Source organism: Numida meleagris, chromosome 3, assembly GCF_002078875.1.
Source record: "Numida meleagris isolate 19003 breed g44 Domestic line chromosome 3, NumMel1.0, whole genome shotgun sequence".
Taxonomy (NCBI): domain Eukaryota; kingdom Metazoa; phylum Chordata; class Aves; order Galliformes; family Numididae; genus Numida; species Numida meleagris.
In genome coordinates, this window is record NC_034411.1 from 46,667,636 (window position 1) to 46,685,486 (window position 17,851).

The following is a 17,851-nucleotide window of genomic DNA, read 5'->3' on the forward strand; positions in this document are numbered from 1 at the left end:
AATTGTAATTATATTGTATTATAGTGTGTTGTTTTGCATTCCGATATCTTATTTAGTAAATTAGTTTGTTTCTCCTCAGATTGTTGCCGCTGCTCTTTGCTCTCAGGGCCATCTCCTTACCCTTTTTTCCCTTTTCCCCTTTTCCCTTTTCCAGAGGCGTGGGCCCATCAGTCCCCCATCCCCTTTGTCACAGAACCGGGCCGAACGCCCGTAAACCGTTGACAGGGAGATACTTAACTACAAAAGCCTCCTTCCTTTATTCAAATCTTAACTAGCTCCTTGCACCTTGTGACAATGAGTTCCACAACTTGCACTGTATTTAAAAAAACAAATTAATAACTTCTTTTCTTTGTCTTTCATGTCCTGCTTTTCAATTTAAAAATGTTTTCCTTTGTATCTGGTTTTTAAGTCAGATTGAACTGAATTTTCAAGTCTAACTTCTCTGTGTTGCTACCACTATCATCCATAAGAAAATACTGAAAGGAAATTTGAAGCTCTTGGTATTTATGTGGCATTTGAAATGGGCTTGTTTCCCATTTGAATGAACTGACTGTACTGTATTTCCATCATTCTTTTCAATGAAATAGCATTCAGAATAGTTTTTTAACTCTTCCACTGCATGGCCAGTTTTATGCTCCCGAAGTCTTTGCCCATAATTCCTACTGAACCCTTCCTGAAACTGGGTGACAAACACAAGGCACTGCACTGGAGATGTAAACAACCCTCTAAAAAAACTCATTTTATTTTCAGTCTTATTTTTTACTGAGCTGATCTTTGCTTTCCTAAGTATGTGTGTGGAGGAAGATGGAATTCCTCAAACTATGCTTGTTGCACTGCAGAGGCTTTACAGTAAAAGCCATCGTCAGTTGATTGACAATATGAGAACTTTCAAGTAACATAGGATGGCAGTAGCAAATTCTGTTTGTTTAATGCCTCAACTTTTGAAGCAAAACTAGCTACAGAACTTCTTGACATTCAAATATTGCCTGCTAAATTGCAATATATGTATGCATTTCTAATCAGCTAGTGACTAGACATATAAATGAAAACCTGAAGTTACGGTGCTTTTCCCTTTTGATGTATTTGATGTCTATGATTCCATAATGCAGTCATTTTTCTCCTTCCTCTTTTCCTGTGGAGTTCAAGGGAAGCTGGACTTTAACTTCTTTAGTTCTCTAACTAATCGTCAACGCCCGTAAACTGTTGACAATAATACCCTGAGATATGGGCTACTCTCTGGAGTAAGAAAATCAGATGACGTTTTTCTGGTAGGCCTCTCCAGAGCTATTAAAAAAGGACGTGGGTCATTGCTGATGTAACTGTGCTGCTACTTGAACTGAAAGGGTCAACAAGCTGTTCCCCAAGGCTGCAGAATAATTACAGTGCTCTGCATTGTTTTTCTACACTAAAAACCAACTCAGAGTTTTGTGTGAGTCTAAAAAGGGACATTGTCTTTTTCTTCTTTTTTTTTCTCCTTTGTCTTTCTATCTGTCTCTATCATTCTTTGATGGAGTAAGTATCCAGAGAAAAGTTCTTCATACATTTCTGGCACAAATCTGAAAGAATTTTACTAGAGACCATGCTGTACAAGCAAAATAGCTATTCCTGAAACATCTCTACTTCTGCACTAAATATTTTAAGATAATGGAGTATATATTGTAACCATCTGTAATATAGCCTACGTTATACATGGGAATATAGCAAAATACAGATTTTGTTAGCCTAGGATGTTATGTACTTTATATTATGAAATAGAAATAAGCTAACATACGAAAGTAATTCAGGTGCCTCAAAAAATTTCTATGTTATACGTAACAGGCAGTTATATAGTCTTGTCTACATTACTTTATGTAACTTTATTACATGAACTAGTGGGTGACAATTCTGCCCAGGCAGGAGATTGGAACTGAATGATCTTTAGGATCCTTTTCAACTCAGGACATTCTGTGATTCTATATAAATAAACATACATTATCCTAGTTATTCCAGATCACAGGCAACTTTAGAAACAGGCACATTACATAATTTAATTCCTGTTTTTTAAAGATCTTAAAAAATCAATCTTTACAAAGATGCATAATTCCATAACATGGAATTCATTTCCAGTACACAGTGATCATTTCTCTAGTGTATTAGAAGCAAGCAATTGTGTTTTATCAGAAGCTTCACATTAATATTTCATTTCCTTCTTCTCTTCCAAGGCAGCAGCCACTCTTGCCACAGTACATACACTGTGATGAAGTATAGTCATTCATGTGACACAATATAGTAATCAGAAGTAAATTACACCCTTTTATACTGCCACTCCCAATCACAATACTTAAAATGATGAGATAATTATTGTCATGGAAACATGGGAAAAAATAGAAGGCTAGTCACTGAACAAATGCTATAATCATTAATAGTAAATGCCATGTGAAATAACAGTTTTCTACTAGTGATTATCCCAAAGCTGTAGTGCAAACTCTAGATAACCTCAGTGAGCTGATTGCATATAGACTCAAAAAAAAAAAAAAAAAGGAAAGCATAAACTTGTCTAAATATTTTGTCCAGTAACAGTTTCTTTGCTATGTTTTATACACTGTACATTTCCCAATGTAAATATGAGTTTCCATATGCAGCAGTTTCACAGTCATGCCTGAATATTTCCTCTGACTTCAAATAAACTATCAAGCTCAGGCTGCTGGGCTTTATTATATAAGGGCTGCTCTAAAAGTAGTGCCTCCTATTTTATTATGTTGGCCTACAACCTCAAAGGCTAATGTTGGTGGTATGGCAGTAGAAGCTGATCCTTCCCACCGATATCCTGTTACATGTTGTTGCTGTATGACAGATGGTAGCAGAGGTGCAGTCTGACAGAATGGCTTCTGACAAGGAAATGCATATACAACAAAGATGTGTCATTGAAATCCCTCATGAAGAAAAAATGACACCCACAGACATTCATCAGTGTTTGCTGAATATTTATGGGGACCAAACAGTGGATGTGGGCATAGTGAGGCTACAGGTGGTATGTTTCAGCAGTAGTAACTGTGATAGATTTTTGAGAGTTCAGCATGTAGGCTCTTGTTCAACTCTGGTGAAAATGCAACTGTTTTGAGTAGTGTTTTGTAGCTGAGAATTTGTTCTATCGAATGTTGTTGTGCTCTTTGTTGTCATTTCTATGAAACTAAATAGGATGCACTACTTTCAGAGCAAGCTACACACATATCTGTTTGTTGCTAGTTTTCCATTTCACCTCTTACCACCTCTCATGACCTCCTCCTCCACTTGCCTCACTCCTTCCTTTATTTTATGTTGTGGAAGGAGAATCATTAAAATGGATATCCTTTCCCTGGCTGTCGTTATCTCTTTGTCTTTGTCAAGAAGCCAACGTATTTTCCAAAGACAAGAAAACCTCTTTCCCTACGCCAGAAATCACCACATAATCTCTCTATAGAAATCCTGATTTTTTTGCCCTGCCTTTTCAGTCAGTTTTTGGTATTCAAGAGAGGATCAAAGAAATACCTTGCAAAGAGCACCCATGAGTGAGGAAAAATGCATGGATGTGTGGATTTATCAGATGTTGGAAGATGGTCTACATTCTTTTCTGGATGGTTAGCATTGCACATAACCGTTTCACTTAGCATTTCATTTCAATTCTTTTAATTGAAAAAAAAAAGATGATTTTTCATTTTTGCTATATATACCCCTTAGCACAGAGCTTTATTTAAACTAATCTTTAAAAAATGGATCTGCATTTATGAGACTCAAATGGCTACAATAAGTTGTCACTTTTGTATGTTTTCTTTTTACAAGGATAGAATAACTACAGAGGAAGAATTAATTCAATCCCATCACAGGGAATCCCTATGCTTTCAACATGCTTATCACATTTTGAGGAAAAAAAAACACTTTCCAGTGTTTCATTGTGAGCCTTTCATTTTGAAAAAGCAACTTCACACAAAGAAACATATTAGAAACAAAAGATACTAGAGTCCTTTTTCTTATTGCTCACACTTTGCTCAGGCAGAGAAGAGGAGGTGAAGGAGTGCAGTGAGCAGGGAAGAAAGAGAAAGAGGAGATACTGGCTGATTTGGGTTGAGATAAGGAGGGCTTTCTGTGATGAATAAGGTCACATTATAAAGAAACCTGGAGCTGTGGCACATGATTTTTCTGTGTCGGAGGTTCTCAGCCAGAACTTCAGAAGTCTGAGTATCTGAAACTTTGTTATCAAGGCAAACAGGAGAGAACAAGACAGACCTGGGCAGCCATGTGCATCCTCCAGGAGATGTAGAGATCCTGAAATACCGCAGTGAGCAGGAAATGATAATTCCTATATTCTACCTGTGTTTTCTGAAGTAGAGGAATGCGGTTCCTCGTTTGTTCACTTTAGAACATAAGCTTAGAAATAAAGACCTCTCCTCCCCTTAACAAATACCCAAATCAAATATTTAGAGTGACACATATAAATGGTCATCTGTAAATCTCTGTCTCTTGCTTTGCGGAAGGTGAACTGGAATCGTTGTAGCATTCATGAGAGGTGTTGCTGTGACTTTTAATTCTGCATGGACTAGAATTCAAAGTTTGTGCATGAACAATTCTATCTTCACAAATCAATTATGACACTGTGCTGAATGAAGCTGTGACCTAGGTGTCTACTTCTGTAAGGAGAACACTTCCAGTTTTCCTCAACAATTTGCTTCATCAGAAGAAATGGATTTTTGTTCAAGTATGCCAAAAATCCACTCCTGTTGTTTTCCATTTACATCTATCAAAACGAGCAAACAAACAGACAAGTTAAAAAAGCACTCAAAATGTTCCTGTTATAGAAATGACCCATGTAAGTTACATCCTTCTGATGAATGTTTTGTGCACTATAAACAAGTCCTCATTTGCTTCCAGTTATTTCTGTTTTTTGCTTTTTAATGGTAACTCCCCAAGCTCTGCACAAGCCTGATAGCTACCTCTAATCTTTATTGCAATGGCTTTTAAAATATTCTGATGGAGCAATTTATTTTTAATAATCTATTAGTCTGAAACAATTTGGGCAGTTGCTTTATACTCTGCAGAAAATTTCTCCTTGGTCCTCAGGGCAAAGTTGGATTTTTCAGGCCAAGGCAATTTTGACAACCAAAATGTTTATTGAAAAGAGAGAGAGAGAGTGCGAGCAGTGGGAATAGTGTTAAAAGCAGTGTCTCTCAAAGGGTCCCTGGTGACATATTTAAACAGAGTAATACGAACACTAACTTTTAATTGCTTTGAACCCTCTAATCATTTGTACTTGGGAAAGGTTGGTGTGAAATGTTCTTAAACAAGAATTACCTTCCTCATTTACACAAACGGATGCGTTACATGCTTTGTTCACATACAGTTACACTACCCCAAGTGAAAGGTGTTGGAGAGTTAGACCTCCAACAGACGCTGGTCATTGCCTTTCCTGCTGTCCAGAAACTCCTAGAAGTTATATCCTGCAAGGTCTTTGATGAAGATTTTTGCTGTGAGAGCTAAATGAAAGACTTAAGTGCTAAAACAAATTTTGAAGGCACAATGAGATTTAAGTAATGTCACCCAGGAAACACATTTGTTGATTATTGAATTCTGAATGGATTCAATGGATTAAATCCTCCTGAATTGAGGCCTATTTAGCTTGTCCCCCATCTGTCTTTCAGTTATCCAGGTTATGTTGCTTACATATTATTTACTTTACACATAGAGGCATTTCACTGGACTTTATCTTCGACAGCTCTGTATACTGTCTGCACACCAGAACAACACATTTTTCCACACTGCTCCAGGGCTTGACCATCCTTCTGCACCAGCTTGCTCACCTGGTTTGGACTTGCCTTGGTTTTCTGCAGAGTCACTGTCTGCTCAGGATCCTGGTACTGCAGAAGGGCCCCTTCCTCATATCCTGTTCCTGTCCTGAATGCTTTGTATAAGGATTATATTTACCAGCCCTAAAAGCATCCTTCGTCACCTGCAGAATGGGTTTTTAAAGACTTTTTCAATATTCTCAACATTTCAAGATAATCTTAGCTGTGAGCTGAGAAGTTGCATGTAGAACCTTACTGCTTCTCTATCTTTTTTTCTGTTGTTATAGTTGACTGTTAAAGCATCGAGTTTGACACTGCTTGCCAGTGACTGAAGCTTTGGATAGGACAGCTAAGCTCTCTGTCTTTAGTGTAGAAGGTATGTTGAGTTCTATGCTATTTCTGTGGTGAATTTTCCTTAAATATTTAGTCTGGAAGAGATCTTCTGAACAAAGACCCTGTATTTCTTCTACCTGTGGAAAACGAGAGCTGTTTTTCCAGTCAGGCTGAGAAAGGCCTTACTGCCTGTGGCACAGCAGCTTCAAAGTGGACTCACAAAGGCGGTGTTCCACTTCCTCTTTCACAGCAGTTCCTCTGTGCAAGAGAAAAGAGTCAAGATTGCCAAGCATATGCTCCTTGGTGACAGGAGAGAACTACATGGGTGCATCTCCCTTCTGGCCATTACAGACAGTCCAGTGTGAGAAATTTTCAAAACTTAAATTTCTGGAAGCCATTTCAGATATAAAGCAAAGGAGGTTTTTGTTCTTCTATTCCACTCCTGCTAGGTTCTCATGCTACCCCCATCATTTTACTATTTCTAGTAGTTTTGGTGTGTACATCCGGTACATTATGAATAGAAATGCTGTGCTGTGAGATTGTGAAGGCTTTCTGAAGTGAATCGTGCTAATTTCTTATATGGAAAATAAAACATGGCTTGGGTATTTAGATAAATTCAGATAGAACTAAACGAGTTACAATATTCCACCACCTGTTTGGCTTTTCAAAATCTTTTCATTTCAAGATTTGCAGAGATAGTAAGGAAAACCATTCATCAACTGAATAAGGAATTAAGCAGCAGCAATGTGAAACATATTTACATAGATATTATAAAAAATAAGCTAATGATTTGAATGTTGAGGTCGCCGTAATTGTGAAAAAAACATGGGAAATGACTCAGGAAAATCAGAGTAAATTTTTATTTGGGATGATGTTAATATTTTACCGAAGAAAATTACAGTAAGTTTTCTGTAAGTGAAGAAGAAAACTTAAATTCCTATTGATATATGTGACCAATATTATAGTTAAAACTGCTCAAACCAAAACATTTTACTTTCAGAAAATCTTTCTGTTAATTATTTTCGTGAGAAGATCTGTAATTTAAAACTTTAAACTTCTAAAAATATATATATTATCCAATTTATTTTTCATTTTCTTTTGTAGAAAACAGGATCTCACTTTTAGTACAACTTTATGCACACAAAACATCACTTATGATGACTTCCAATTTGCAATAGTTTATGGGCAAAATTTTCTTATTCTGAAAGAAAAGTTTGCAGTTGTCAATTGCTGTTCTCTGAGGACAGCTGGATAATGATGCAGAACACCTGTAGTTCTTATAGTAGGGCATAGTCAGGGCATTTTAAACTCTCAGAGACGTATTTATTCCTTTTTACACCAGTGAATGAAAAAATAACTACATAGATAATTCCTGAAGTCAGAACTTAAACATAAAGCCAGGAAAGATTGTTAGAGCACTGAAACAGTCCTCTCTATGTCTGTCAAGAATTTAAAAGAGCAAATATTTCAGATACATGAAATTCTTAAAACACAAGATACATGCTATCATCACAGATCAATCTGAATGTTATGAGTCTTTAATATAATTTTTTGAAAAAAATATTTTAGGAAATATTCAAGTCTAGTTTCCACCTAACTTTCCAGAGTGCTGGGACTGTTCGAATTTGAAACACCACCACAGTCTGCCAGATTAAACACAGAGTGCTATACAAGAACTCACAGTAACTGTGAGTATTGTCATTACTGTTAACATTCCTATAGCATTTTGCTCATGAAAATCATGAAACTGACACTTCACGCACAGAGCTCAATTAGATTTGTTTCTTGGAGAGGTGGCACTTCATGGCTTTTCTAGTTCTAAAGGCTCCTCGTGCTAATAGAAATTAATTGTCAGTTGTCAAGAACTCTGTTATAGATGAAAGCAAAACTCTTAAAACTTATCAGAACAAAATAGGGACTAGACATTAGACTCTAGTGAGATACTGAAGAACTCTGTACTTAATACTGCAAGCTCAGACAGTTCTTGCAATTACAGCAATTCAGTGTGCTCAACAAGGTGCTCATATTCTTCTTCTTAGCAAAAAGTATCTTCTATGAAATTCTTCACAAGAGGCATGTATATTGTGCTGCCTGTGTAGTGTATCTGAAAGCTTACTAGCATTTATGTCGCAAAATAGCCATCTGCGGCCTCATGATAGCCTGAGCTGGGCGGTCAGGGTGGCTGTACAGCACACCAGTTGTGCCAAGAGCCACGGAGGGGAATCAGCCAGATTAGCTGTTGATGGAAGAGCTGCACATAATTCTTGTCTAATTTCCTCTCTGGGGTTTATTCTGAAAACATTTTTGTGTTACCTGTGATAGTGGTCTGCATTTGAGTTTTAAAGTTTTCTTAGAATTAATATAAAAATTCCACTAAATTCAAAATTTGACAGAAAGGGGTTTTCTTTGAGAAAAAATCATAGAAAAACTTACCTCATCATGGCAATTTTTATTTCTTAAAAATACCTTTCTACTACATTTTCTGAGGTAGTGGTATAATCTTCATTTTCTGAACATAAGTGAACCCTTTTGGGAAAAATGTTTTGAGGAGGAAACTCACTCTGTAGAAGAAAGCAAAGGCTTTGAGAACCCAGGATAGACCTTCAGGGCCCCAAAATCGTATTTCAGGTTTTTGTCCATATATTTTGGTCTTGCCGTTTTTTTTTGTTTTTTTTTTGAGATTTCCCCCATACTCCCAGTTTTCTGTTGAAAATTGAATAGAGAAAATAATAAAAGTGTTGTTCATGTGTATTATGCTGTCTGTGTGAAAAAATGTATCGTATTGCGTACTCAGTTCTCTGACATATTTTGCCCTGAGGTGAAGAAATGGCCCTTCTATTCACCACCTACGACTTATTATGGTAAGACAAGTGAACAACATCTTATTTACCTGTATAAACAAGAACATACCCGTATTACCATCTACCTGGTTAGGCTGAACACTCAACAAGTACTTTAATGCATTTGAAAAAAAGACATCAATTTTTATTTTTTCTTGTTATTTTCTTTCTCTGAAGTTCTCTGTTTCAGAGTTCTACTGAGGACAAATGGCAAAACTGCGTAAACACTAGACTTGTAGCTATTTATGTGTGAGAAGGATGTAGTAAAAGTTATTAGTAAAATATATTCTCAGTCTCCACATTCAGTTTTGCAGATGTAAAAGATTTAGAAAAGAAATGCATGTAAACCTTATATGCTAAACAAATATTTTCACTGAGATTTCATAATGTGTGAGAACATCCAGATATTCTGTGCTTAATTAGGAGTGACATTAGCACTCATTGTTATAAAATGTGATTAAATAATTTTGAAGTCAGCTACTCCTATTAGTCAACTTATCCAGAATAAAAAGAATGTCAAATACTATTTTCTAGACAAGACTGAAGAAAAAGCTAAGTTTGTAAAAATGATCCATGAAGGCTTATGGTGTATCTAACCTATATATAACCCTTTCTTCTCCTCTGAAAATCAAATATTTACCAGAAAAGTCATATGATGAAATTCAGCCTGCTGTGGAGACGTCAGTTTCAGGGAATCTTGTCCCTGTTGGCAAGTGATTCAGATGATGAATTGCCAGTACAAGTCATCAGACTGATGTCTGGCAAGAAACAGTACTGGTCTTGTTCAGTAGTTTCCACTTAAAAAGAAAAAAATGTATATAATACATATATGTATAATTTGTAATGGAAGAGTGTTGGACAAGGAATCAGATAGGAGGAATGAGGAAAAGAGGAAAATGCTCAAAGAAGGTTTAAGGCTCTCTTGCATTTCAGCCAAAATCATGAGTGCTAATGATAATGAGGTTGGGGATGTGAGGGGAGAAAAGATAATTTCCCTCATCCATCAGTCTCATTCTTTTAACTCAAGTGTTTGGGTAGCCTTCATCCTGAGTTTCCCAGATGTTTGTGAGGTTATCATTAACAGTGATAATGGTAGAGTCCACTACCTCTCATTAGGCAAGCTGAGGGGTACAGTATGAAAAAACTTGAAGTATGAGTATTATTAGTTCAAATATATGAATTTAAATCAGGCTGGTAAGTTCATAAACTTCTTGGGAAAGAGCCAGGAATTTCCATCCAGGACAATGGCATCCATATTAAAATAAACTGGCAATCCTCCAGAGCTACAGAGAGGTCCTCCAGTCTGTTGAAATAGAAATGTTTTATAAACATCTCAGCTTTCAGAAACACCAGTGGTGGTATGGCCAGAGATCTCTGCCAGCATTTCTAGTGGGCTGCTCTGCAATGTGACCTTCCAAAACCTAGGGCCACAGGTACTCCTGCTTGGAGGCAAAGGTCTGACGGTTCAAGAGTCTTCAGGCAGAAAAAGGAATAAAAGTCAAAATAAAACTTAAGATATAACATAATAATGTTTTCTTTAGCCATGGAAAATTTCACTTAAAGATTGCTCTGGGAGGATGGCTCTTTATTGTAAGGGGAGCAAAGTGTCTGACTCCACAAACTGGAGATAATTTTGACAGAAATAGTCCTGTCTTAGTCAATAACAGAAAAGCAAAAGAGCTTAGGCTGGACAAAATAATTGTATAAAATATTCCTGGTGTTTGTTCTGACTTTATAAAGGATATCCTCAACAGCTGACAAATAATGGCAGTGGTCTTACCTATGTCCTGTGAAACTGGAAATTTAACTTCATTAAAATTATGAAAATGAAAACTGAATTCTTTGGTAATGCTTTGGGCAACTCTTTCAGTTCCTGGATGCACTGCTGGGTGGGTGGTTGCTTGCTTCTTCTGTTTTTTTGTTCACTGTCCAGTTGCTACAGTTGTCCAGTTGCTGCTGGTTTTGTGATCAAAGATCAACATTTATGATGAATGCTGACTGGTTGAGGAAAGGGGCTCAGTAGGCTTTTAATTTCTCTAATTAGACTGATGCAACTTTTTGTTTCGTGATTTATTAGATGATGTGGCTAGATCCAAATTTAGTTGTTATCATTAATTTTATTTATATTAGTGTATTTTAATGAATTATGTTATTTTATTCTATTAATTTGAGCTTATTCACAGGAGAACAGTATTTCTCTCTTGCTTTGGAGACTGTTACACTTGATTTTTTTGTGTCTGGAAGTTTTTAGAAGTTTTTCAGTGTCACAGTTCTAACATTTTCTGTTCTTTGAGCTTCATCAGTGTTTAGGAGGAGTGAGAATTCTGCCTCAAATGTCTCCATTATAAAAGTATTTCTGTTTAATATGATTTATTTAGAATATATAATTAATCCTTAATGAGAACTTTCAACCTTAATTTGTCACTGCTCCCTTTAAAATATTCTGAATATCATCCTTACATCCTTTCAAAGTCAAGACAGAAAAGTTACACCAAAGTTATCATTACATTTTTAAGTAAAAAAATCCTATCAATGCAAGGCCGGTATTTCATCCTATAATTAACTTTTTTTGTCAAAAGCAGGATGTGAACTATTTGCAGATGGAAAAGAGTCTGGTCTATGTGCTGAATATATGTGCAGAGGAGAGACTGAAGGAACGGGTATCTACTTCTTCAGGACAGTCTGCTGTTCTTAGCAAGGAGGACAGAGCTGATAAAAGAAACAATTTTAAAACCCTCTGGGAGAGGCCAGGAGGCACAGAACTCTTTCCAGGCCAGAGAAGGTCTTGGCTTGGCCATGAAGATATGCAACATGGCTGAATGCTGCTGATGCTCATTAGATTCACAGCTACCATCATCTTTGTGATTCTTCAAAACTACAAATTGTTCCCTCTCTTTGGCAAATATCTTGATAAGACTGGGTGGCATAATGTACAAGTAAAGATCAGCGTTGGAAACCTTATGCAACAGAACGTGGAAAAAATACATTTGAAGTCAATAAACTAAAAGGAAAAGTTAAATGCTCTGAAAAAAAATTGACTGGTCATGACAAATTGAAGGGCAGTTTAATGGAGGAGTTTAGAAGTCATCTCCCTGTATTTCAGTTCCTTGGCTACAGAGTGATGTGATTCGTACTGTCTAGTTTCACAAAACAAGTTCATTCCAATTCATGAAGCTCTTCAGATATTATCATGAGAATGCCACCCTGCTACCACCAGTAAATGCACGTGTAAAGCCTCAGTGCTGAAGTGTGCTAGCTCCTTCTAATGCAGGTGCACGGTCTTATGAGGTACTCTGTTGGTTCAAGAGGCAGAGGTCTGTGAGGTAGATCCAATGTGTCTGAACTTGCTGATGGCATATGTGAGTGTCAATATGATGCAATGTAATAATATATCTGATTTTTTTTTCACAGTTCTTTTATTGTAGAATTATGCACAATAAATTTATTGCCAATAGAATTTAAACACTTCAAAAAGAAATGCTTGCAAGTTTTGAAGAACTACAATTAGATTTTCTAATACAAGTAGAGAAAATCATTTGAAACTGTGATTTGGATGGATTAATATTAAATATGCTGTTAAAGCAAAGTGTAATATTTCATTTGGGCACAAAAATCAGTATGAACAGTGAGTCACCTGAGTGTTAATTTCTTTATGGCTATATCACCTACCTATAAAGTGAATATGTTGCCTACTTTCAAAAAACATAGTATTTATCGATGACTGTGATGCATTTTAAATAACCTATTTAATCTGTAAGAGACATCAACACAGAAATTAATAATTTTTCTAGTCAATTTAGACTTAACTGATGTACAAAATATAAGGCCAGAGGCTATAATATGAGTAGCAAGGTTACATAGAATAACTCCTCATTCATTGAAGGAGACAGGAAACAATAAAATATGGTAATTTAATTAGGGCTACATCACAGTGCAAATGCATCAGGGATGACAGGGTTGAAAAGCTCTGCATAGTCTAATGTAACTGAGAAAACTTTCTGCTTTTGAGTGTTTGACTTTGCAAGCTGAATAGAATTCTATCACTATGGGAACTTTTATTGTGCTTCTTTTTGTTCAAGACACTACTATTTAGATTCCAATCTACTTCTTGTGCTTTTCAAATTGCTCTCTTCAGCCATTCCTGTGGCTTGTAGCTCCAGGAATTTCCGCTAAAACTGTAATTCCTGTGCAAGAACAGGTATGGCACTGCCAACAGCATCTCAGCTCCTCCTGGACAGGAAGAAGACGGTGAGTGCTCCAGTAGATTATTCAAGATGGTGAAAGTAATTGTGTTCTAAAAAAGCACCACAGCAATGGAATCAGAAGTACCATCAAACTTATGATTACTATCTTACTGGATAGTAGGATTTTTTTTCAAAGAGACTCTGAACACTAGCCAGTGTCATCTTGACTACGTTTGTGAATTGGTGAACATGATCACTTGCAGAAAAAAAGAAGACAAACAGGAATGAGAGTTAGTTCACAACCATAGTTGATGGTAAAAAGGAAGACAGAAATAACACTTGTGTCTTTTCATTGGGTCACAAATTTGTCCAAACCAAGGGAATGACAAAATCACATTTTATGGTAATTTTTGTTTTCAATAAGGCTTAAATTCATGAAAACAAATTCTTTGAATATAGCATGTTAATACTTCTTGCCCTGAACAAAATCAAATTGAGCTGGATTGACTATTTGCCTTAAATACGCTCAGTAGTTTAGTGGAGAATGGAACAAAAGTCCAGTTTACATATGGGATAGTAAGAACTGCAGCAGCATTTAAGACTTGTAACCCTAGAAATTGGAAATAATGCAACAAGGCAAGAGTGTCGAGGAAGTGATGAAGCCATCTCCTGTCTATGTTTCTCGAAGATTGTTCTAAGGCATTGGCATCAGCTCTCTGCTGCTCGTGTGACCACTGTGTGAAAAGGGCTGTTAGCCTGCAGGTGTGCCATGATGCTGACAGCAGAGCAACACCTACTAGAGCTTTTTATAAAAAATTGCCCTCCTGTTTTCTGTTTCTTTATGGGTAGCCTGGTCTAGCGGTTGGCAACCCTGCACACAGCAGGGAGGTTGAAACTAGATGATCATTATGGTCCTTTTCAACCCAGGCCATTCTGTGATTCTGTCTTACGGAAAATCAAACTGGACAGTCCTGGAGCATCTGCTGGCATATGTCCAGAACAGCAGTACTGTTGTGGATTAGGGTTGCTGAGAAACTGCATCTATGAGCCTTCAGGTAAATTATTTGTGGTAAAATGGTATTTCTCTAAGAGACTGCACTTACCATCATGGAGACACTTGACATATTATAGGCTTCCCTGGACTCCATAGGTCACCTTATCATCAGCTTTACTTTGAAAACCAGATGGTTTCAGTACTTAGTATAAGGAACTTCTGTTTATTTAAGGCAAATTCATGATCTATCATTTTCATCGCTGTCTAATTACCTGTCACTTTAAATCCTAGTGGCAATAAAATAATGGATCTGCTTGTGATGCAGTGGGATTTACACACAGTAATTATTTTTAAGCAGACCTAAATAAATGAAGGATTAGTCACTTTTGAACAGAATTTGAAACTGAAAAAAAAAAACACCACAATATGTCCTAGAAAACGCATTAGGTGTTGTGGTAAGTTAAATTATTACTAATATGGTGGAAGGGTAACCTTAAGGAGACAGAGAGAGATGAAAACACAAGAATATGTCCATATCTGTGTCACTCAGAAAGAACAGCTGCCTGTGAGAGCATTAGCCTAGCACACCATTCTCTCCCCTGACAGTTTTGATACCTCCTACCCCTTGACAGGACATGCCCAGGGAACCACACTGTAACAGGGGAAAAGAAATGTGCTTCAGCATGATTACCATGGCTTCCTCTGAGCTACTGCTACCTCTGGGACTGAAGCTCAGTTCAACAGAAGTGGTTCTTGTTGAGAAACTTGCTAATTTTAGCGGTTGTATCTAGCTCATTAAATATTGATTCCAACTCATGTTTTCTGGTGAGGCCACCCAGAGGTGTCTGTTTGTTTCTTGTCAGCTGCTTGTAGGGAGCCATGAGATTGCTGTAGCAGCAAAGAATGTCTCATTTGGCAAGTCCTTGGGTATTGCAAACTGTCTCATTTCAAGGTGACAGCTTTTTGTCTTCATTTTGTTTTTACTTGAAATCTAATCCCTGTTCACATTCTGCCAGTGGTTTATCATATCAGAGCCAAGTGAGAGTGAACAGCAGTATGAATTATTTTTTGTACAGTAATCATTCATAGGCACAAAGCTGCCATTAAATTCCCTGAGCACAACAATTTTGACAGCAGTCGTATCAGACTTACTGTTTCATTGGTTTGATACACAATAGTTTGTGTTATTTCTAACTTTTTTTTCTGTTTAGCTATCCTACTGCAAGCAGCCTTTGGAGCCCTTCTGGCAGGAATCATGTCTATCTGGAACTCATTTCTCACTCTGTCATGCTGTTTATCCATATCACCATCCTGCAAAATTGAAGGCTGCTGAGATGTTATTACAAAATTTAATCTTTAGAATTTGGGAAACTTTAGCCCAAATCTATCTGAAATGAACCCTCATAGGTCGTTCAAATTTTGCAGTGTGCTTTTGATTGATATGGAGAAGAGAAAAAGTCTACTCAGGATGAATATTTGTAGGTTGTAAATTCTCCAAGATGTCCTCTTCCTTATGTGTATTCTCCAGGCAGATCCAGCGTTCATCTGGCATTGGCAAAGAATGTCTTCAAGAAGATTTCCTTATAGTGAAAAGCATAACGTTTTTATTACCCCAGAACAGTGAATTTTCTTCTGATTTATTTTTTTTCCTTGTATCTTGGAAGAAATAAACACAAGATATTTCCTTTAATATCATATTCAAAACACCTTAAGAGTGGAGCATTTTCAGAAAAACATCACTCTCAGTCTCATCTCTCACAGAAGTCTGAAGTGAAATTGAGGCTCCTTTTGCATCCACTACCTTAACACGATAATTCACAGCTGAATGTTTTAGAATTCAAACATTTTGCCTGTTCCCATTTGTAGCTCCTTGGAGCTAAGCACCAAGACTGTGTGTTAGGGTAATCTTCCCTAAAGGGAGATGTGGAGCTCTGACTGGACTGCAGCATCTGCAGCAGAGGTAGATGCCACTACTCTTACCTGGGGCTCAAAGTGGAACTGCTTTGTGCTAAGTTACGTTTTATAGAGAAGCTTTGCAGTGGAGCAGAGAATGGCAAGGTGTGTAGTACTCTTCTGCTGTAGTAGATTCCTTAAATATTTTTTGTTCTGTGACATTCTGATTGGGTTTTTTTTTTTGTCCAGTTTTTTAGAAGATTTGAATTCATGTGTGTGGGGCTCAACAGCCATCTGTGCACATGAGGAGGGCAAGTGACACTAGCTCCAAATGACAAAAGTGTAATCCTTTGCAAAGGGAAACTTTGTAGTACCAAAACTTTAAGTAGCAGCTGAAAATATGCGTGTCACCACAATAATGCTGACACTACTGTAGGTGTGAAGGAATAAGAATTACAAACTCTCAAAACACCATATGCTGTTCACAAGTAAATACAATTAATTAATATGTAAGTATACTTAAAATTGCTGCAAAATGTACCTATGACACGCAGGGATAGGTTTCTGAATTCAGTCTTTGAATTTCTGGCTTTAACTGTATAACTGAGAAACTATAACTCTTCAGTCACAATGTCACTCCTCTCCCATCAACCAATGCTCTGCTCCCTGTAATACTGCCAGCTGACTGAAATGCTTTTGTGTGCATTACACAAGCTTACACTATCCATACTCAAGCTTGTGGAGGGATTTGTGTGCATTTACTGACACGATTTACTTGTTATTTGCATCATATTATGTATATCTTTTCTTATGTTGTCTGAAATTAATCTCCCTATCACAGAACCTCCCATTTGCCCCAGTTTCTTCAAGATGGTTTTTGCCAGAATTGTATCCACGTTTGTCTCTGTTGGTGATTTTAGTCAGCTCTGTGTACACAGGAGGCCGTGCTTCCAACCTTCTTTAAGTCCACAAGTTATTAGAGCGTTCCTTATCGCATGAAATATGTCACCTGAAAAGATCATGTAGTTTTACAGATGCTGCTGAAAAGTCCAATGTTCTTTTATATATATGGCAAAATTCAGTACAGGCTCCCATGGAGCTTTCTCTTTCACTGACTTTTTGCAATAATTCTCATTCTCAGTCACTCCATGGTAATATCTAACAAGTTGTTTCAGAAAATATATGCTGTGCTAATGGAACACCTTCCATGGATTTTGGTCTTCCTTTGCAGAGGAAGGCAAAAGCTGAGGACATAAACAACAGCTAGGATAAACATTAGGATACATATTTTTGTAGCACCCATCTTTAAAAAGGCTAAGTAATTTCTCCCTTTATCTGCTGCTTTGTTATTTTCCTTTTTCATCCTCATTCTCTCTTTTCTAATAGGCAATGTCTTTCTTATCTTTTATTTTGTGATTACAGGCTAGTTGGGATACTTTGGATGAGTTATAGATGACCAGTATCTCTCATGTTCCATTTCAGATCTTCCTAATTGACACTCAGGTTTTCATTTCCATCCACGCAACCATAATTTTTTTTTTTTTTGGCTGTTTCACTATTTATCACCCAGGAGCTCACTGTGGATTTGAAAAACCACCATAAAATTTATTTGATATGATCAGAGTTTAGTTGTGTCAAGAATAATTTAACAAACTTAAGTATATATCTCTAGATATGTGAAAATGAGAGAAGTTTTATTCAGGAAGAGATACAATGAAATCTGATGTGATATTTCAAAGGAAGTATTACCTTAAGAAGAAAACTGTAGCCAGAGATGCATGCAATATCTTACAATACATCGAGATTATGTAA

The 17,851-nt window shown here is 36.8% G+C and overlaps 1 protein-coding gene across 1 annotated transcript in view; it reads left to right on the plus strand.

Annotated features, from left to right (window-relative positions):
• Nucleotides 1-5,490, plus strand: part of LOC110395737 (maestro heat-like repeat-containing protein family member 2A) — a 6,971-nt gene extending 1,481 nt beyond the window's left edge. Inside the window, exon 6 of the mRNA XM_021390498.1 lies at nt 5,354-5,490. Within this exon, the coding sequence (XP_021246173.1) occupies nt 5,354-5,490 (137 nt within the window). The remainder of the gene's footprint in view (nt 1-5,353) is intronic.